This window comes from Anomaloglossus baeobatrachus, chromosome 2 (genome assembly GCF_048569485.1).
Source record: "Anomaloglossus baeobatrachus isolate aAnoBae1 chromosome 2, aAnoBae1.hap1, whole genome shotgun sequence".
Lineage (NCBI taxonomy): Eukaryota > Metazoa > Chordata > Amphibia > Anura > Aromobatidae > Anomaloglossus > Anomaloglossus baeobatrachus.
Genome location: NC_134354.1, coordinates 306,339,905 through 306,363,224, shown reverse-complemented (window position 1 = coordinate 306,363,224; position 23,320 = coordinate 306,339,905). Strand labels below are relative to the sequence as shown.

Here is a 23,320-nt window from a genome sequence, read left to right as displayed (position 1 = left end):
GGGCCCCTATGTGTAGTGCCGCTGTGTAGTGGCCGACTGCGCGACCGTTGGGGGGCCGGCCTGTGAGTCAGGCGGGCCCAGTGTCAGCAGGGGGCAGAGGGGCGCCTGACTTGGAGAGGCCCACCAGGCGTTCCTGACCTGCAGCAGAGCAGAAACGCTCCTGCTTGCACGGCAGACGGAAACCATCCCTACCAGGACCTGCGATGATGTCACGCCCATGTGACTGTGTGGGAGGAGACACGGGATTGCCGGGGAGAAAGCAGGAGAAGATACTTTGGACACATGATGACTGGTAATGAGAAAAGAGGGAACATGAGGGGGGCTGCAGGGTGATTGGGATATGAGGGCTGCAGACTGTGACAGAAGCATGTGAAGGGTGCAGAGTGTTTGAGAGGCGTAAGTTGGAGTACAGGCAGGGTGAGATATGTGGGCAGGGTGTGTGATATGGGGGTGTAGTGTGTATGTGTGATATGGGAGGGTGCAGGCTGTATGGGGAGCAGGGTATGTGACACATGGGGGTGTAGTGTGTGATCTGGGAGGTGCAGGCTGTATGGGAAGCAGGGTGTGAGATATGGGGGTGCAGGTTGTATGGGGAGCAGGATGTGAGATATGGGGGTGTGATGTGTGTGATATGGGGGTGCAGGCTGTATGGGGAGCAGAATGTGGGACATATGGGGGTGTAGGGTGTGCGATCTGGGGGGTGCAGGCTGTATGGGGAGCAGGGTGTGTGACATATGGGGGTGTAGTGTGTGTGATCTGGGAGGTGCAGGCGGTGTGGGGAGCAGTGTGTGTGACATATGGAGGCCTTGGGGGGGCTGGCTTCATGACACTTGGAGGCCCTGGAGGGGCTGGCTGCATGACACATGGAGGCCTTGGGGGGGCTGGCTGCATGACACATAGAGGCCCTGGGGGGGGGGGCTGGCTGCATGACACATATAGGCCCTGGGGGGGGCTGGCTGCATGGCACCTGGAGGGGCTGGCTGCATGACACATGGAGGCCTTGGGGGGGCTGGCTGCATGACACATAGAGGCCCTGGGGGGGCTGGCTGCATGACACATAGAGGCCCTGGGGGGGGGGCTGGCTGCATGACACAGAGGCCCTGGGGGGGGGCTGGCTGCATGACACATAGAGGCCCTGGGGGGGGGGGGGGCTGGCTGCATGACACATAGAGGCCCTGGGGGGGGGGGGGGCTGGCTGCATGACACATAGAGGCCCTGGAAGGGGCTGGCTGCATGACACATAGAGGTCCTAGGGGGGGCTGGCTGCATGACACATAGAGGCCCTGGGGGGGGCTGGCTGCATGACACATATAGGCCCTGGGGGGGGCTGGCTGCATGGCACCTGGGGGGGCTGGCTGCATGACACATGGAGGCCCTGGAGGGGCTGGCTGCATGACGCATGGAGGCCTTGGGGGGGCTGGCTGCATGACACATAGAGGCCCTGGGGGGGGGGGGCTGGCTGCATGACACATAGAGGCCCTGGGGGGGGCTGGCTGCATGACACATAGAGGCCCGGGGGGGGGCTGGCTGCATGACACAGAGGCCCTGGGAGGGGCTGGCTGCATGACACATAGAGGCCCTGGGGGGGCTGGCTGCATGACACATGGAGGCCCTGGGGGGGGGGCTGGCTGCATGACACATGGAGGCCCTGGGGGGGGCTGGCTGCATGACACATAGAGGCCCTGGGGGGCTAGAGCATGATACATGGAGGTCTATGGGACTGCATAATAAACATGAAGGACACCTTATACATGGACTATAGGGGTGCATTATACATGGAGGAGTATGGGGCTGCATAATACAAAATGAAGGATACCTTATACATGGAGTATAGGGGTACATTATACATGGAGGAGTATGGGGCTGTATAATACAATATGATGATTCATGGGGCTGCATTATAATACATATAGGACTATGGGGGCTACATTATAATATATGGAGGAATATGGAGGCTACCTTACACATGGTCTGTGGGGGTGTGTTATAAAACATGGAGGACTATGTGGTGCAGTATAAAATATGGAGAACTATGGGAAATGCATTATAATACATGGAGGACTATGGAGCTGCATTCTAATATATGAAGGGTTATGTGGGACCCTTTATATTATATGGAAGGCTATGTGAGGGCTGTTATAGTATTTGGAGAACTATATACTAGGGGGGACAAAGATACAAGTATGGGATGGTAATGTTTTGTGCTGAGGGAAAAGGGCTCTTTACCTCAGCATCTGGCTTTCCCATGCTCTGCTATGATTCTTCCCTCAGCACCCAGCTTTCCCATGCTCTATGGGAAAGCTGGGTGCTGAGGGAAAGATGTATCAAAGTTATAGGGTATTTTTATGCACTCAGCTGAAGTATGATTTCATTAGAGATGCTAGTGTGGAGTCAATAGTCCCAGAATGTATTATGTAATAGACACTGCAGTCTCTTGTTGATAAAATGAAGACAAAAAGTTTCTTTCTTTGCAAAAAAAGTGATTATTTATTTGATGGCGACAAAAGATGGTGGACGTTTCGGCTCAACAGCCTTTATCATGTACAGTCGCTCCACAAGAGGGCTGTTTCAGAAGATTAGAAGAAAATAATGGAGCAGGATGGAAGGGGTACCACCAAGAATAGTTTGATACAAGATTTTCCAGAGGATGAAGTCTGGGAGTAGGTTAGATTTCCTTTTGCTGGAAGGAATTAGTGTACATGTATTCCAATGGAAAAGATTTCCAGATTTTATCTTTATATATTCATGTGGATCACATAGAAGTTTGGGTGGTTGTAAAGGCCCCGTCACACACAGCAACATCGCTAGCAACATCGCTGCTAAGGAACAACTTTTGTGACGTAGCAGCGATGTTGCTGTGTGTGACATCCAGCAACAACCTGGCTGCTGCTGTGAGGTCGTTGGTTGTTGCTGAATGTCCTGGACCATTTTTTAGTTGTTGCTCTCCCGCTGTGAAGCGCACATCACTGTGTGTGACAGCGAGACAGCAACAACTAAATGTGCAGTGAGCAGGAGCCGGCTTCTGCGGACGCTGGTAACCACGGTAAACAGCGGGTAACCAAGGAGCCCTTACCTTGGTTACCCAATATTTACCTTCGTTACCAGCGTCCGCCATTCTCACACTGCCAGTGCCGGCTCCCTGTTCCCTGCACACATAGCCACAGTACACATCGGGTAATTAACCCGATGTGTACTGTGGCTAGGAGTGCAGGGAACAGGGAGCCGGCACTGGCAGTGAGAGCGGCGGATGCTGGTAACGAAGGTAAATATCAGGTAACCAGGGTAAGGGCTTCTTGGTTACCCGATGTTTACCGTGGTTACCAGCGTCCGCAGAAGCCGGCTCCTGCTGCCTGCACACGTAGCAGAGTACACATCGGGTAATTAACCCGATGTGTACTGTGGCTAGGTGTGCAGGGAGCCAGCGCTAAGCGGTGTGCGCTGGTAACCAAGGTAAATATTGGGTAACCAAGAAGCCCTTACCTTGGTTACCCGATATTTACCTTCGTTACCAAGTGCAGCATCGCTTTCACGCGGCGCTGGGGGCTGGTCACTGGTTGCTGGTGAGATCTGCCTGTGTGACAGCTCACCAGCAACCCGTGTAGAGACGATCCAGCGATCCCTGCCAGGTCAGGTTGCTGGTGGGATTGCTGGAGCGTCGCTTAGTGTGACATCTCACCAGCGACCTCCTAGCAACTTACCAGCGATCCCTATCAGGTTGTATCGTTGTTGGGATCGCTGGTAAGTTGTTTAGTGTGACTGGGCCTTAAGAGGACATGTAGATAAGCACCATCTGATAGAGGCTCCTGCAGACTTCTCTCGTATGGAGGAAGAGTTAGGCATTGGTGGGGTGGATATTTTCCTTCTGTACTGTACGCCACCTTCCCAGGATCTGGCCGTCAGAGGGAAAGATGTATGACAGAGCAATTGCTAGCGATAACGACCTTGAAAGCACCCGCCCCCGTCGTGTGTGCGATATCGTGTGATCGCTGCCGCAGCGAACATTATGGCTACGGCAGCGTCACACGCACTTACCTGGTCGTCGTCGTCGCTGTGACTGCTGAACAATCCCTCCCTCAAGGGGGAGGTGCGTTCGGCATCACAGCGGCGTCACCGCGACGTCACTAAGCGGCCGGCCAATAGAAGCGGAGGGGCGGAGATGAGCGGGACGTAACATCCCACCCACCTCCTTCCTTCCTCATTGCCGGTGGAGGCAGGTAAGGAGATGTTTGTCGTTCTTGCGGTGTCACACATAGCTATGTGTGCTGCCACAGGAGCGACGAACAACATCGATAATCAACCATTACCGATTTTTGGTTTTAGGACGACCTCTCCATGGTGAACTATTTTCACCACTTTTGAGGTCGCTTAAGGTCACTGGTGTTACATGCTGCGATATCGTTAATGACGCCGGATGTGCGTCACAAACAACGTGACCCCGACGATAAAAGATTAGCGATATCGTAGCGTGTAAAGCCCCCTTAAGTGTCGGTGTACATGGAGGGGGGCCCCGGGCCAAATTTTGCACCAGGGCCCATCAAACTCTAGTTACGCCACTGCTCTAAAGTATATTTTATCTGAAATGCTTGTGCATTTCAGAAACAAATATACCTTCTTTCAGTTGTGCAGCCAGGATCTGATTCATGGTACCCTTGGTTTGGGTAGCATGAATTGTTAAACAGGTTTCGTTTAAAGAGAACCTGATAGCATGATTTTGTAATGTAAACTATACAGAACTATAATACTGATTTAAATTGATTCTTTTGGTGAAGAAATCAGTTTTGTGGTTCTTTTATAATCAACATTGAAGGTTTCTGCTAATTAGGCTTCGGTACACAGGTGCCAGACTGTACACTGGGTCTTCTCCCTGTCTGTGATTCCCCGTCCCCTCCGCCTGCCTCAGGTCTGTGAATAACCTGCCTTCTCCATTTGAGCACTCGGCAGCGACCAGACTTCAGACTTTAGGCAGGGTCTGTGGAATCAGACAGAGAAGACCCTGTATACAGTCCAGCCCCTGTGCACCTAAATCTAGTTAGCAGGAAACTTCAAATGTTGATTAAAAAAAGAACAGCCAAGCCAATTTTCTTCACCAAAGGTATCAGTGTTATCAGTATTACAGGGTCATTACAGCCATGTCTTTACATTACAAATTTGTGCTGACAGGTTCTCTTTAACCCCTTCAACTTATGGCGTACCCATTACGTCATGATTGCAGAGGGGTTACTAACCGGTGAGGTACTGGGTATGTTATGGCGACCGTTGGGGAACAGGTCCTGTGCCCACACTATCGCCACTGGGACTTAGATTTCCTGACAGCCGGGACCCAACTCTCAGACAAGAATGGTGCATTCAATGCCCCTGGCTGTTTAACCCCCTAATGCTGCGATTAATAGCAATCGCATTATTTCGGGGCTGAGAGAGGAACTGCACTTCCCTCCCCCATATGATCTGGACCCCTCACAAAGTGATCACGCATGATGACCTCTGGGTCACCCAGCTACGGCAAGCCTCCGGGATCATGCCAAGAGCATGTTTAAAAAATAAATAAAAAAAAAAAATTGTAAAAAAATCACAAAATAAAGAGTAAAATAAATTTACCACTTAATATGCATATTTATGTAAAAAGTACACATTTGGTATTGCCGCATCCGGAACGATCCGATCTGTAAAACTGACGCTAGTTAACCCCTTCAGAAAATAATCACTACACCCATAGATGAGCCCGTAGAGGGGTGTAATTTCCAAAATTTAGTTACTTGAGGGGGTTTCTACTGTTCTGGCACTTAAGGGCTCTGCAAATAGAATCTGCGAAGTTTTCTAGGAAGATTTGTGCTCCAAAAATCAAATGGCACTCCCGAGCCCTGTGGTCCTGCCAAACAGTACTGTACAGTCAAATGTGGGGGTATTGCCACATTTAGGAAAAATTGTGAAACATATGGGGCCTTTTTTTACTTTTTCCTCTTGGAGGGGAAAATGGAAATCTGGGGCTAAAACAACATTTTTAGTGGTCAAAATTTTGTTCACCGCCCAATAGTATAAAATTTTGGGACACACCTGTGTCAATATGCTCACTGCACTCCTAGATCAATTAAGAGGTGCAATTTGTAAAATGGGGTCACTTGTGGTAATTTCTACTGTTCTGGCTACTCAGGTGCTCTGCCAATGTGAGATGGCATCCGGAAAACATTCAAGCAAAATCTGAAGTCGAATATTGTGCTTCTTACCTTCTCTGCTTTGCACTGTACCTCAAGTGGTTCCCGATTACATGGAGGGTATTGATGCACTAAAGAAAAATGACTCCTCAAACTGGTCCATTTTTCTCATTAGCCTTTATAACAAATTAAAAACTTGTGGCTAAAAACCTTTTAATGAAAAAATGTAATTCTTCACCGCCAAGTGGTATAAAACTCAGTGACACACCTGTGATGTCAATATACTCACTGCATCCCTAAATGAGTTAATTCAGGAGTGCAGTTTGTAAAAAGGGGTCACTTGTGAGGGGGGGTTCTGCTTTTCTGCCATATCAGTGGCTATGCCAATGTGACATGGCACCCGCAAACCATTACACCTAAATCTGCACTCTGATATGGTGTTCCTTCCCTTACGAGCCCTGCCATACACCAAAACAGTTGTTTTCTGCCACAAATATCCGTCATGGATCGTGTGAGGTTAATGCCTGCCATGGGGATCCGCGCACACAGCTGATTTTAACAGCTGACGTGTGCCTGCAAGTTACGAGTGGAATCGCTTTCTACCTGCAACTTTTAACCCATTACATCTCGCTGCCAAAATCTGGCAGCGAGATGTATAGGCGCGCGGCCATTACTTTTACTTACCGCCGCCCCCACCGGAAGTCACATGCGTGATCACGTGACTTCCGGTGGTTGCCATGGTAGGGTCATGTGATGACGCCTGTAGCTAACATGTCACTTTCTCTGTGTCAGCATAGTGCCAGCACTGAGTAAAGCAGCATATCTGCAGTTCTCAGCTCTGTAGGTGAGATCTACAGATATGGAAGAGCGATCAGATTGCTAATCCATATAGTCCCCTAAGGGGACTAGTAAAATAAAGTGTTTTTTTTTTTTTTAAAAAAAAGAAATTTAAAAGTTCAAATCACCTTCCTTTCGCCCCATTGCAAATTAAAGGGTTAAGTACACACTTGGTATTGCCGCGTTCAGAAATGCACGATCTATCAAAATATAAAATCAATTAATCTGATCAGTAAACGGCGTAGCAGCAAAAAAAAATTCCAAACGCTAAAATTGTTTTTTGGTAGCCGCAAGTTTTGCTCAAAATGCAACGAGTCGCTCAAAGCGTAGCATCTGCGCAAAAATCATACCATTAGAAACGTCAGCTCGAGACACAAAAAAATAAGCAGTCACTGAGCCATAGATCCTGAAAAATCAGAACGCTACGGGTTTTGGAAAATGGCGCAAACCGTGCAACACTTTTTTTGGACAAACTTGTGAATTTTGAACCCCTTAGATACAAGTAAACCTATTCATGTTTGGTGTCTACAAACTCGCACTGACCTCAGGCATCACGATACATCAGTTTTATCGTATAGCGAACATAGTGAATAAAATATCCCAAAAACTTTTGTGCGGTCACTTTTTTGCAGTGTTTCCACACTTGGAATTTTTTGCTGTTCTCCAGTACACTATATGGTTAAACTTATGGTTACATTTAAAAGTACAACTCGTCCCGCAAGAAACAAGCCCTCATATAGCAAGCTTGACAGAAAAATAAAAGTTACGGCTCTCTGAAGAAGGGGAGCAAAAAAACAAAACTGAAAACGCCCGGGGGCTGAAAGGGTTAAGTTAAAAAAGTCGAATGGCGCTCCATCCCTCCTGAGTGCTGTTTATTGTGCACCCAAATATTAGTTTTCCACCTCAGATGGGATGTCCCTGTACTTGGGAGATTTGCACAACAATTTGGACTGTCAATTTTTATCTGTTACCCTTGTGGAAATGACAAATTTGGGGCTAAAGTAATATTTTGTGGGAAAAAGGAAAATTTTTCATTTTTTTCCCTTCTACATTGCTTTGGTTCCTGTGAAGCACCTGATGTGTTAATCTTGCATGTGGTTTTGAGTTGTGCAGTTTTTTTTAGAATGGTGTCACTTTTGGGGTATTTTATTCTGTCACTTAGGCTTCTCAAAGTCACTTCAAATGTGATGTGGTCCTGAAAATAAAAAAAAGTTTTTTTTGTAAGTTTTAATGATAAATTACTGATAAACTTCCTAACAAAAACTAAATGTTTAAAAAATGTGCGGATCTAAAGTAGACATGTGGGAAATGTAATTTACGACATTTTTGCCAAATTTCCAATATTTTCACAAATGCAATACAAATTGTCCTACCTTTTTTTTTTTTTTTTTTTTTTTTAACTGTCCTGAAGTACAATGCCATTTAAAAACAATCCCAGAATCCCCGAGATTCGTTGAAGCTTTCCAGAGTTATTACATCTTAAAGTGACAGTGGTCAGAATTGGAAAACTTGGCCTGGTCAGAAGGTGACAACCATACTCTAGGGCAGGGGTCTCAAACACGCGGGCCGCATGCGGCCCCTGAGGCTGTTTGTTGCGGCCCGCAGACCCCGTGACAAATCGCGGCTCTATGCTGAGGGTCGGCGCCGGCAGGAACTTTACTGCATTTGAATCCATCTGCGGTGCCGCGCAAGGAGCTGTCAGTTCTATCCCAGTTGCTGCTGCTGTCTGCCAATCAGATGCAAGGAGGTGACGTCATACAGCGACGTCACTTCCTTGCATCTGATTGGCAGACAGCAGCCATTGGTCCAGACACAGCTCCTCTGCGCTGCACCGCAAATGGATTCAAATGCAGTGAAGTTCCTGCCGGCGCCGACCCTCAGCACAGAGCCGCGATCGTCACGGGCCGCGACAAGCAGGTAAGGTACGTGCTTAAGTTCAGGACCCGCTGCGTGCTGGACACAGCGCGTCCTGATCGGCGGGGCTGCAAGTCTACTCCTTAGGAGACCGCAGCTGCCCGTGCCTGCGATCAGGGGTTCGGGCCGCTGCGGTCTCCTCGCTGTGCTCTGCCTAGGGAGGACGCTTCAGACGCCGCAGCATAAATTCACATGCTGCGGCCTCTGGAAGCCACACCGCAGTTCCGTTTTCACTGCGGGCCGTACACGCACAGTGGGCATGGGATTTTTAGAAATCCCATGCCCACTGTGCTTTTACCATACATAGCAGGGTTTTGGACGCAGCTGAAGCATGCTGCATCCAAAACTCTGCAAGTACTGATCGTGGGCACACAGGGAACGGAGGAAAGGTGAGATTTTTTTTTTTTTTGTTTGCGTATTACTAAAGGATGGGCAGAATACGACAGGGATGGGCACAATACGACAGGGATGGGCACAATACGACAGGGATGGGCACAATACGACAGGGATGGGCACAATACGACAGGGATGGGCACAATACGACAGGGATGGCCACAATACGACAGGGATGGCCACAATACGACAGGGATGGCCACAATACGACAGGGATGGCCACAATACGACAGGGATGGCCACAATACGATAGGGATGGCCACAATACGACAGGGATGGCCACAATACGACAGGGATGGCCACAATACTACGGGAATTGGCAGAATACTACAGAGCACAATACTACAAGGATGAGCACAATATTACTGGGCACAATACTACAGGGCACAAGGATGGGCACTATACTACTGGGTACAATACCACAAGGATGAGCACCTTACTACAGGGCACACGGATGGGCACATTACTACAAGATTTTGGCTAAGATTACTATATGATGCTGCTAATTGTAAAACAATTACAAGAAGGTGATAAAATGTAAAAAAAAAATAAAATCCTAAAGCATGACTTTTTTTTTATTTACATTAAAAATGCTTTTCTGTATATAAACTTAACAAAAAAGTGCACGTTTGTTATAATAAACAAGCGAAAAATGTTTACAAAAGTGATCCAAGATGTATAGAAAAAAAAACATGGATTCATTAAAAATGTTCACTTTGTCCTGCAAATAATGCGGCCCCCCTCATTTTTTTTTTTTCTATATGCGGCCCATACACCCAGCTGAGTTTGAGACCCCTGCTCTAGGGTGAAGGGGTTACAGAAATCCAGGCACAGGGTGAGATCACTGTGATTATGTGCAGAAAAACGAGATTAAAAGGAATGTCGTGTAATATGCAGGTAAATGGCACTTAAATCCTGTTTATCCGGCTTACCGGAATAATGGCAACGGGAGAAAATGAAGTTGTATTCTCCCTGCAGCAACTGGCTTTTAGTCGTTATGGCAGTGCAGGGAGCATTTAAAGGCACTGCCTGCTAGACATGACAACTACCCAGCTAAACCCGATTTTAATGGCCATTTACCTGAAGACTACACCTATATCTGCTGGTAGATAATGTTTCTAGACTTGACAGATACCCTTTAAATGGATCACTGGCCAAGCATGCTCTCTGACACTTATTTAAATATCCATTAAAGCTACAAGCAGCTGAGCTTTGTAGTCTCACTATTTAGGCTAGGTTCGCACACTGCGTCTTTTTGACGCTGCGTTTTTGGCCGCTAAAAACGCACAAAAACGCACCCGCGTCGAAAAAACGCATCAAAAAACGCATGCGTTTTTGCCGCGATTTGGTGCGTTTTTGGCTGCGTTTTGCTGCGTTTTTCCAATGCATTGCATGGGGGGAAAACGCAGAAAAACGCAGGAAAGAACTGACATGTCCATTTTTTTTTTAACTCAAAAACGCAGGTAAAAAAAACAGATGTGTGCGGACAGCAAAAACGAAAACTCATAGACTTTGCTGGGGAAGCAAAGTCCTGCAGTTTTGAGGCCAAAAACGCACCCGAAAAACGCCGCGAAAAACGCACTGTGCGCACATAGCCTTACCATGTCTGGAATAAAGGCCAATCTTTGATCTGTGAAATAAGGCCTCCTCCTCCCGCAAAGCTTAAACTTTAGGGTAAGCGCTCACAGTAGTAAAACTGAGCGAGTGGAATGCGATAAAAAAATCGCATTCCAGTCGGACCAATTTTACTTTATGCTCAATGACCTTGACTCTATGCTCTGACTCCATGCTCCAGTCGGACCAATTTTTACTCTTGCTCCATGACCTTTTTTTTAAATTTTTTTTTTTTTTTTTTTTTAATTCTCAGCCCTAATTGGACCTAGAAACAAATTGACGCATGCTGCGGGTGGAATCTGATTTTTCTCTCGCACCCATTCAAGTCAATGGGTGCGAGAGAAACATCGCACTGCACTTAACATTACACTGGTGTAACAGGAGTGCAGTGCGAGAATCGCATCAGCTGACCGTGAAGGAGAGGAGATTACTCCCTCTCCTCCGCAGCGCCAGCCCTTCTCCTTTTGTGGCTGTGCTGTAATTGCAGGATCTGCAGCACAGTGTCCTAACACTCGGCTTAGGCTGCTTTCATACATCCGTTTTTTGCAGTGCGGCTCAATCCGGCTCAAAAACCTATGCAACGGATGCGGCGAAAAAAAAACTGATCCGTTGCATAAGTTTTTCCATGCGGCCCGTCCGTTTTTGACGGATGTGGCTTGATACTGAGCGTGTGCAGTGCAAAAAACCACATCCGGTGGCCGGATGCAGTTATTGCCGCAGGACGCCACATCCGGTGTCCATAGGCTTGCATTGTAAATCGCGCTGGATCCGGCGCGATGCGTTTTTTTTTCGCCGCACAAAAAAGTGCCAGGCAACGTTCCATCCGGCTGCCGCATGGGCTAAATATGCTGCATCCGTCAAACGGACGCAACGCAAGGCCATGCGGCACAATACGGCACTAATCCAAGTCTATGCGAAAAAACGCAACTGGCGGCAAAAAAAAACGGTTGCGGTTTTTCTGAAAAGTGCCGTATTGTGCCGCTCAGCAAAAACCGGATGTGTGAAAGCAGCCGTCCACTTCAGCAGAGAGGGAGCCGTGTGTTATGCAATTGACTCGCAATAAAGCCCGTGTGTCCCCAACCTTAAAGGGAGAGTTCTTTTCTACACAATCCCTTCTTAGCCACTAAGGTACCCCAAAATTATGAAAAATATGCCTCTTCATCCAGCGATGCACCTTTGTTGCGGTCTCTTGGTTTTCATGTGGCATTGTCACATCACTGCTGCAGGCCATCAAACGCTCCGAAAAGCTGCATCTTCATGATTCCATCAGAGTGGATGTTCACTCCAACAGAATACGTGACGATGTTTCTGCAGTCAAACAGTGGAATTAAGGTTCTTGCTGAGCTGTCAGGTAAAGATGCACATTATTCAATTAAGGCTCTTATTAACATTCCACAGTCTTTTGCAGATTGTCAGCATGAGCGACTCAAAGGCCAAGACTGCTGCAAAAGGGGCTTCTGCAGATGAGACTGAGAAACGTGGTAGAGGGCGTCCTCGAAAAAAGCCACAGGTAATTGCTAGACTTAAAAGCTTTTATTTGTCTTATTCCTTTGTATAAAAAAATGAAAAAAGCTGAAACACTTGTGCTTTTACACTCAGCCTGTTTTAACCCCAATGCTACCAAAATGCTGTTGAAATATAAATGTGGTGTTCTTTAACAGCAGGTTATACTATCGTGATAAGTCATTTAAAGGGAATTTATCACCAGATTTTCGCTGCCTCATCTGACAGCAGTATAATGTAGGACAAAAGGTGCAGTAGTTGTGACATGTAGAAGAGCTCAGAAAGCTCACCCTGCCCACATCACTGCTTTGTTTACATTTTCTATTGACAGTGAGCTGCTTACCAGAGGGTGTGTGGTCTGATCACTTTGCAGGGAATAGCTGCCTCATGCCATGATAATATCCTAGCGATAAAACCATTGTAAGTAAATGGCACACATCTTAAAAATGACACCTCACTGAAATGTTTTGGTCCTTATCTACTACTCTTTACAGATTACATAGCAAAAATCTTCTGACAGATTCCCTCCTAGAGCGTTCACGATGACAGTTCATCTATTCTCTTAATTAAATGATGAATATAGCACTAGTGATGCCTGCGCCATGCTCTGCCCCTGACTATTGAGGCCTGATTGGCACTTAGGTGAAATACTAGATAGGACCATCCTGATTAGGTACACCTTGTTGCGGTTGGATAGTTTTAACTTTTTTTTTTTTTTTTTTAACAAACTAGTCAGGGTACTTTGCCATGTTGTTAATACAATTTTACATACTACGGGGCATTTGTTCATATTTTTTTTTTTTCTAGGTTTTGTGTTACTGACCACAGTATGAATGTGCACCTACACATTGCACTTATACCAACAGTTGTGCCAGACAATTTTTTTGTTTTGAAATGGAGAGCCAAAAAAACCTCCTTATTCTCAAAAATATGCTGAAATGGGTTTTTCTTTACATATAGTTACAGAAGTTGAAAAAGGATACTAGAACACTTGCAGGAAAAATTCAGTTCCCACAAAACTAAGCCAAACATGAAATAAAAATATAATTTTATTGAACAAATAAATTAAAAAAAAAAAAAAAATACCACAGTAAAAATCACCAGAGGGACCACGTATAACCTTACATAAATATATTAAAGGTATCTATATTGGACATCCATTATAGTATGTGTAAAAGTACACAATTACATTATATTTTTATTCTTATATAAAAATATAATGTAATTGTGTACCTTTTTTTGACACATACTATAATGGACATCAAATACAGATACCTTTTAATCTATTTATGTAGTGTTATACTATGTACTGTATTTTTAGGACTATAAGACGCACCCTAGTTTTAGAGGAGGAAAATGGGAAAATAAAATTTTCAGCAAAAAATGTGGTCATGACACACTGTTATGGGGCGAGGATCTGCTGCCTACACTGTTATGGGGGTAATGTCCCCAAATTCTCTACTAAGGTGCCGCATCCTGGTAATGATCCTCCTGCCTTGTATATACAGTATATGTCCCTCATCCTGCTATATACAGTCATCCTGCCATATGGCCGCATCCTGCTATATAACCGATCATGGCATATGCGCCCATCCTGCTCGGATGATGACCCCATCCTGCTCGGATGATGACCCCATCCTGCTCGGATGATGACCCCATCCTGCTCGGATGATGACCCCATCCTGCTCGGATGATGACCCCATCCTGCTCGGATGATGACCCCATCCTGTGGCACATAAAAAAAAAATAAACGTTCATACTCACCTCAGCTCACCTCACTCCCTGCAGCATCGCTCGTCCTCCGGTCTGTCTCAGCGGCAGCGCCGCTGAGAGGAGCCGTCCCCGTTACCCTGCTGCATCGCGATCATCTCCTGTGTCTGTGCCGGTGGCGGCTGCGTGTGGACACGTGCGCACAGCGATGACGTCATCGCTGTGCGCGCCGCTAGTCTCCACCCAGCCGACGGCAAAGGAGATGATCGATACAGTAAGGTAACGGTGATGGCTCCACTCAGCAGCGCTGCCGCTGACACAGACGGGGAGAACGAGCTATGCTGCAGGGGAACGGTGAGTACTGTACACTGATTCACTGCACCCCGCGCTGATGATGATGCACGGGGAGCAGTGAATACAGCCGCACATGATCACTCCAGGCCGTAGTTGCCAGGGGTGATCATGCGGGCCGGCTGTTGATCCCCCGCCCATCATCCCACCCACCTGTCAGTGCCTGCTTCAGCGCTGAGGGATGATGGGCGGGGGATGGGCGTGCATATTAAATGAGCGGGTCCACGTGGTCACGGCAGGCTGCTACAGGCTGCTCGTGTCCCCGATGACCCGCTGTACCGCAGCACCCTCATTCCCCGCAGCCACATTCAGACCATAAGACGTACCCCCCACTTTCCCCCAACATTTGGGGGAAAAAAGTGCGTCTTATGGTCCGAAAAATACGGTACATATATACTTTTTATGGTGGTTTGGTGTGTTTCTTCACACTTTATACTTTATTATGGCTATTTTGGTAGTCCCTCTGTTGATTTTACTGTGGTTTTTTCTTATTTTATTGATAAAAAACAAGTGATTCCTATGTTTGACTTCGTTTAGTGGAATTCAGTTTTTCCTGCAAGTGTTCTAGTATCCAGTTTTGTTTTGTTTTTTTTTTTTTATAAGCTTGGTGAGTTGTGAACTTTCTCATTTAATGTATTGGACTTGAGAAATTCATAGGTTGAAAAAAGACCTGGGTCCATCTAGTTCAGCCTTCCTCCACAAATTATATATTTTGGCACAAAATCGCTTATAATGTGTACTGAGATCATCCAGCTTTTTTTAAAAAGTTGTTATAGTATCTGCAATTACTACCTCTTGTGGTAGGGCATTCCACAGTCTAATTACTCTAACTGAACCCTTTCCTATTTAGCTTCTGGAATCGCTTTCTTCCACTCGCAGTGAGTGCCCCCTGCTCCTTGGTATTGTCTTGGTAGGAATTAGTCATGTGCCAGTCCTTTATATTGACCACACGTTTTTATACATATAAATGAGATCTCCTCTGAGATGTTGTTTTTTTTTTTTTTTGTTTGTTTTTTTTTTTTGTAAGCTAAACAAATCTAACATTTTCAACCGCTCATCATATAGGAGGCCTTCCATTTATTCTCAATAATCTAGTTGCCCACCTTTGAACCGACTAACTTCTGAATGTCCTTTATAAAATGTGGAGCTCAAAACTAGATCCCATATTCCAGATGTGGCCTTACAAGTGATTTATAGAGGGGTAACAATACGTTGGGATCACGGGATCTAATCTTTTTATACACCCTAATATCTTGTTTGCTTTAGCAGCTGCTGCCTGACATTGAGTGCTGCTGCTCAGCTTATTTGTAACCAGAATCCCCAAGTCCTTCTGTTCTGTAGTCCCGAGTTTACTTCCATTTAATGCAGCTATAGGATTACTCCGTCCTAGGTGCAATACTTTACATTTCCCAACATTAACTCTTATTTGCCAAGTATCTGCCCATTCTGACATCTTATCCAGATCGTTTTGTAATATAGTACTAACAAGGTCAGGTTTTAATATCCTACATAGTTTGGTGTCATCAGCAAAGACTGACACTTTACTATCTATCCCATCCACAAGGTCATTAATGGAGATTAAAAAGAATCGGTATTATTATTATTATTATTATTATTATTATTATTATTATTATTATTATTCCTAGCAAAGATCCTTTGTTTCCTATCTTTTAGCCAATTCTTTACCCATTTGCATTTGCAAAGTCCAAATCACATCAGCTGCATTACCAATATCCAGATTTGCACTCACTCCTCCTAGAGACCCAACATGTTGGTTAGACACGACTTTCATAAATACATGCTGGTTATCAGGATGTTATTCTCTCTATTATGTTGTTGCATGTTATGTCTTAAAATGCCTTTAAGATTTTGAATGCACCTTATTTTTGTTATACTTTGTACAGTCTTATTTATCCAGTGGTTTTTTCTTTTTTTTTTTTCCAAAGACATTTTATCACCAGAGGGTATAAGTTTTTTTACAGGACTCTAGGAGTATATCCTTAAACTTACCCCATTTGTGTTCAGTATCCTCAGTTACCATGACTTTGTCCCAATCTACACATTTAAGCTCTTCCCTTAATTTGTTGAAATCAACTTTCCTAAAATTCCAGGTTTTAGCATTTCCCCTTTGAAATGTTCTATTAAATATTACATTGAAACTTACCATATTATGGTCACTACAATCCTATTGCTCCCTGACCTGTATATCTGAAATTATATCTGGTGTATTTGACAGGACAAAATCCAGCAAATTATCTCCCCTGGTCGGTTCATCTACCAACTGAGAGAGGTAATTGTCTTGAATTGTAGATAAGAACTTGCAGCTTTCTACATAACCAGAAGATTCTATGTCCCACTGAATGTCTGGATAGTTGAAATCCCCCTTTATAGGGATCTATTTATTATTATTATTATTATTATTATTATTTATTTTTATTATTCTGACCTTTTTAATTTGCAGCATTTCATTCTCTACCTGTTCAGCTATGTTTAGGAGGCTTATATAAAACTTAAATTAGCAGCTTTCCATTATTGCCCTCCTCGTGTACATTAACCATACTGACTACATTGTCGCAGCTCCCTCCAATGTTTTCATTGAGCACAGGTCTCAGGTTAGCATTGATAAATAGACACCTCCAACTTTTTGTGTTTCTGGTCTATTTGGAATGTGGTGCAACCCTCTACGTGTGCAATTTCCTTGCATGTTGCTGTCTCACTCTATTTATTCCTTTTTATTGCACAACTACCATCCTCCCCCCCCCCCCCCCACCCCAGATATTGGTTTAACAACTCCTCCAACTGTCTGACCAAATTTTTTTTTTTTTCCCCCAGCACAGCTGCACCCAGCCTGTAGCTGACAGAAGTCGGCCGAGTTCTCATGAACCCAAACCGCTCCTTCCTGCACCAATTTATAAGCCATGTATTTATAGCCCTAATCTCCTGCTGTCTTTCGAGTGATGCTTGTGGCACTGGTAGTATTTCTGAAAACATCACCTTGGCGGTCCTGGATGTAGCCGCTCTCCTAGTTCCCTGTAATTTTTAAAGACCTTCCACCTTTTTCTAACTTTGTCATTAGTACCAATATGCACCATGACCGCTGGGTTTTCCCCAGTGTCACACAGCAATCGGTCTATCCAATCTGCATTATGACAAACCCGACCACCCGGCAGGCAACACACTGTTCAGCATTCACAGTCTCGGCAGCAGATAATCGTTTGTCCGCCTAAAAATAGTCCTCTGTCACCAACATCTTTCTGGCCTTTCTTGTTCTCCTATTTTCTTCCTTCCTACAGCAGTCGTTTTCCTAGTTCCTCTAAAATATATTTAGTACTTGTCTACACGATAGGGCCCAAATGTCTGCTAGGGATCTGACTGCTGGGATGCTTAATATCCCCAAATGAACTCGGTCCTGATGTCCCCTTTGTGAGTGCACTTCCTGGCCACAATATAAACGGTCTATAAAACAATCATCTTTATTACTATCACACCTGTACTCTGGATCTGTGGGGGGATCCCAGCATTTGGACTCCTTTTTATCACAATCCCCTGATCACAATTTTGTTTACCTGACTAGATGTAAAAGGGATTTCCCGCTAACTACATTAAACACCTCCCTCTGTTCTTCAGTGGTAATGGCATGCTGTGTTTGGCCCTCTGTCATATTGGCTAAGGAGCATGCTGTATGGACATAATTTGTGCCCACCCAGTATTACCTTTTGCAGTTCACTGCGGATCATGTCCATCAAGCTTCCTTCAGACCTAGAATATATATCCACTGTCATATATGCCTGGCAGGGTCTGAACGATCATGGCACCTGTCAGGTAGATGGCAGGTTAGAGGTGTGTTATTTTTGGAGAAGCTGGTTTTGTGATGTCATCTGTTTGGGAACATTACTCTGCATTTAGGGTCCTGTCTTAAAGTGGACATTCGGGACATTAAAAAAAGAAAGTGCCAAAGCACTAACGGGCAGATAGTTGGTACTTACCTGTCAGTGCACTTGTAGTTGGCACATGACCACATGTATGCAAATCGTATACTTGCAATCATGTGTCCTACCGCAGGCACTGGTTCCAGTCTGCAGTCAGTGACTGCACACTTGAACCCTAAGCTTGGACAACCTCTTTAAGTATTTAGTCAATCCTCAGCTTGTTTTTGTAAATTGTTACAGCTGTAACTCAAACTCAAGATGCATGATTAACTAGTAAAACTGTATGTACACACACACACACACACACACACACACACACACACACACACACACCCACCCATATTTTTGCTACGTTTTCATGTAGCAGCTAAATAAATTATTTTCAGAATCTCATTCACACGGTGTGTTTTTGAGCTAGAGTTTTTGATTTTTTTTTTTTTGTGCATAATGTACAATGTTTTTCCTGCCAATATTATGAGTTTTATCATGTGAAAAAATGCAAATAGTACATACCCTTAGGCTATGTTAACACCTTGCATTTTTGCATTTTTTTTTCCATTGGTTTGATGCAAATAAAGCTGCTTTTTACAGTACCAGCAAAACCTATGTGATTCCAGAAATCTCATATATGCGCATGCACGCACACGCCTGACTGACATGGAAAACTGCTGCGTATTTTAAAGAAGCAGCATGTCAATTCTTTCAGCGTGTTTACTGCTTTTTTCACCCTTGAAAGCAATGAGTGAAACGCAGCTTTGGTTTCTGCTGCAAATTAATCTAACTTTATTTAAACGTGTATGTAGACAAATGACACACCAAAAATGCGGCAAAAAAATGCAGCTTTTCTTACTGCCGAGAGATCAGGTTTTTGCTACAGAAAAAAATGCCACAAAAATGCAACATGTGAACGTAGCCTTATATGTAAGAAAATTCTCTTTCTAGAGACCTCTGTAGTATTCTTTTACAGACCTAATGTAATGGTGTATACAGATATTGCTCTATATTCCAGTATCCTATAGGTTATAGTGAATTCAGTCCCCCCAAAGCTATTCCAATAAACCAATTTGTTATGCACCTTTTTTCACAAACTATTAATTTTTATTTAATTTTTTTTATCTTCTAACTTCCTAACAAAAATATTTTCAAAAATGATGCTTATGTAAAGTAGACATGTGGAAAACTATTAATTGTGTTTTATTATGTAACTGATTTAAGGCCATAAAACTTCAAAGTTTGACAATCACATTTTTTTGACAGGATTTTGATATTTTCATAAACTCAAATATTTTTCAAAATTTACCGCTAACATGAAGTTCAATATACCAGAAAATAAATAATCTCAATCACTGGGATCCGTTAACACATTCCAGAGTTATTACATCATAAAGTGACTCTCTAAAGCATTGTTCTATCGGGAAGGTGAAAACCGGCTGGGTGGTGAACGGGTTAAAGTATGATAGATGATATCAGTGTAATCTTACCAACCTGTATAATACCATGATCACACTTATGATTATCACTAAATACCTTGACTATAAATTCTTTATTTATCTTCTGCATCTCACGCCGGATAAGTGGTAGGGATTGTCTGGGCATATAGTTCCCCATGGGATGGGATGTATAGAAAAATAACTGAAGTGATGCCTACTGACATCAAGCGTATCCAGCATAGGCCACTGTGGTCAGGTGACTTGCTACGCATTTCACCTGACCGCAACAGTCATCTCAGGCTGCAGTAGTTCTCTGCTGGTATAATAGTGACGTGTTCTCTACATTCAGTGCCAGACCACAGCTATCTGTGCAGGATCTAGGTAGGTGCTGGTAGAGTATCACTTAATTTGTCATATGTGGCTTTTATGTTTTTTGTTTACTTTTTCTTTGTCGCTTAAAAAAAACAAAAAAAAACCTCCTAAAGCAGTATTAAAACAAAATAAGAATTATTCTTACCGTTAATTCGGTTTCTAGGACCTTCCACGACAGCATAGGAGGTTCTCTCCACGCCCTAATTGGGACAGGAAACACAAGAGGTTAAAAAGACCCTCCCATAGCCAGTGTCTTACAAAGAACCCATAGCATATGAGAAGTGCAACACATCCAGGAACATCGAGGATAAGGGAGGGAATTACGTGCTATTGTGGAAGGTCCTAGAAACCGAATTAACGGTAAGAATAATTCTTATTTCTCCAGTCCCTTCCACGACAGCATAGGAGGAATACCAACGAATTGATACCTAGGGGGGGACCACAGCCTGCAGGACTTTCCTGCCAAACGCCAAATCCCTGTTGGAATCCAGATCCAAATGATAATGCTTCATGAAAGTATGGAGGGGAAGACCACGTAGCTGCCTTGCAGATCTGCTCAGGAGAAGCCCCTGCCCGTTCAGCCTAGTAGACAGAGGTAGCCCTGGTGGAGTGCGCCGTAAATCCGGTAGGCGGAGACAGATGCTGAGCGAGGTAGGCTTCTCCAATGGCCCGCACAATCCAGTTGGCAACAATACTCTTAGCCACCTTCCTGCCCTTATTTTGACCAAAGGGCTGTATAAATAAGTTATGATCAATACGCCAAGGTGCAGTAAGATCTAGGTAGCGCAACACCGTCTGACGAACGTCCAAAGAATGGAACACTTCCTTCCCCGGAGTCCGAGGATGCTGACAGAAGGCAGGACGATTGACTGAGAACGGTGAAAATCCAAAACCACCTTGGGAAGGAAGGGTCCAGCTGAAAGACAATGCTGTCATCTGACGGTCAGGTAAGGCTCCCGGATGGATAATGCCTGAAGTTCCCAGACTCTCCAAGCGGACGTAATAGCCACGAGAAAAGCAGTCTTGTGAGAGAGAGAACGGATGCTACAGGAGGACAGAGGCTCAAAGGGCGACTGAGAGAGTCCGGTAAGGACCACATTGAGATCCCAGCAAGGTGTCAGGATCCTCTGCCGCGGACAGAGCCTACTAGCGGACACCATGAAACGGCGGATCCAGCGACGATCTGCCAGAGCTGTGTCAAAGACTGCACTGAGTGCCGAGATCTGCACCTTCAGGGTGCTGGGCCGAAGGCCTAAGTCCAATCCACTCTGGAGGAAGTCGAGAATCTGCGCAATGTTAGGCCGGAGCGGGTCAGGAGGCAGAGAACCACACCAGGAGGAAAATCTCATCCAGATTTTATTGTAAATACTATTAGTCACTGGTTTACGGTTCTTCTGTAGAGTAGCCACGACCTTGTCAGAAAATCCTTGGGCCGTCAGTGCCCAGGCCTCAGAAGCCAGGCAGCCAACTTGAGTTTCTGGGGGTCCGGATGGAATATCTGATCCTGAGACAGTAAACTGGGGTCTGAACCCAGGAGGACCGGTCCGTCTATTCTGAGAGTCAGGATCAGGCTGTACCAACTCCGCCGCGGCCACAGAGGAGCTACCAGGATAGTCGTGGCTCCGTCGTCCCTGATCTTCCTCAGGGTTCGTGCGAGAAGAGGAATAGGCGGGAAGGCGTAGGCGAGGCAAAAAGACCAATTGTGGCAGAAGGTGTTCACCCCCAACGCGTTGTCCCGAGGGTTCAAGGAGAAAAATGTTGCGACCTTGCGATTTCATGCTGAAGCAAAAGAGGTCTACCTCTGGAGTACCCCACCTTGCCACCAGAGAGCAGAACACCGCTTGGTCCAGACTCCACTCCCCTGGGTGATCATCCTGATGACTCAGGAAGTCTGCTTGAAGGTTTAGGGATCCCTTTAGATGGACTGCAGAAAGGGATAGCAGGGACTGTTCTGCCCAGTGGAAGATCCGGGAGGACGCGGACTTCAGAGCGCCTGAGCTTGTACTGCACTGATGGCGGAGATGTGCCACTGTGGTGACATTGTCCGAGTAGACTAGGACGTGAGTGTCCCGGACGAGATCCTGAGCAGCGAGGAGGGCTTCTCTGACCGCCCTGAGTTCCCGGTAGTTGGAGGACTGGGTGCTGACATAAGGGTTCCAGACCCCCTGAACGGAGAGTTTGCCACCATAGCCTGACAGCCCCTCTGGCTGGCATCGGATGTCAGTGTAACCAGGGGTGACCGGGTCCAGGCAACCCCTACCATCAGGTTGTTGGGACACAGCCACCAGAGAAGGACGAGGAGACTGTTGCCGAGAGGCGAAACCGGTTGTTCAGGGAGGAAGGGAGTCTGACCCAATGAACCAGGATACGATCCTGTAGACGAGTGGGCCGGAACCCACAAGACTGAGGGAATGCAAGACGTCATAGAACCCAGGGCCGACATAGCGCCTCGAAGGGTCGGGCGCGCTTGTCTGTGAAGCGTCGAGATTTTGGCCAGTAGCGTCAACCTGTGATCCTCTGGGGGAAGGATGCTTGTCTGTCGGAGTCCAACCTTGCAATCGTAGGAAGGCGACCACCTCAGCCATGATCTTTGAAAAGATTCTTGGAGCCGAGGAGAACCCGAAGGGAAGTACGTGTAATTGGAAATGAAGCATGTTCCCTCCGTGCAGAACCGCAATTTGAGGTACTGCCTGTGACAAGGATGGAAGGGCACATGGAACTAGGCGTCCCTCAGGTCTATTGAGGCCATCTGGTGGTGCAGACCGATTAGTGGAACAGATTTCACAGACTCCATTCTCGAAACGTCGGTATCTGACCCGCTGGTTTGAGACGCTTCAGATTGATGATAATCCGGACGTCTCCAGATGGTGTTTTGACAAGAGACTGAGTAGTGACCTACCCCTACTTCCTGACTCGGGACTGAGGAAACGACCCCCAAATGTATTAACTCCCGAATCATCGAGCACAGGAAATCCTGAGAACCCTGTGAGAGGGCTGTGACTCAGAGGCCTGGTGGAGGAGGGGGGGGGGGGATGAATTCTACCTATAGACCCTCTGAGACGAGCTTGTAGGACCCATGGGCAGGCGGTGAAGGTCCGCAGAGAGCCGTCCCCCCCCA

The 23,320-nt window shown here is 45.7% G+C and overlaps 1 protein-coding gene across 5 annotated transcripts in view; it reads left to right on the top strand.

The window, feature by feature from the left end:
* The window catches only part of LOC142291396 (high mobility group protein HMG-I/HMG-Y-like), a 94,708-nt gene that overhangs the window by 17,987 nt on the left and 53,401 nt on the right, over positions 1–23,320 (top strand). For 2 of the 5 annotated variants that reach the window (XM_075335869.1, XM_075335868.1), the window contains exons 1-3: positions 12,139–12,239; positions 12,316–12,417; positions 16,708–16,761. In XM_075335869.1, the coding sequence (XP_075191984.1) occupies positions 12,165–12,239; positions 12,316–12,417; positions 16,708–16,761 (231 nt within the window). In that variant the 5' untranslated portion in view covers positions 12,139–12,164. Of the gene's footprint in view, positions 1–12,138; positions 12,240–12,305; positions 12,418–16,707; positions 16,762–23,320 lie in introns of those variants that run through there. The other 3 variants (XM_075335872.1, XM_075335873.1, XM_075335870.1) reach the window with 3 other exon arrangements.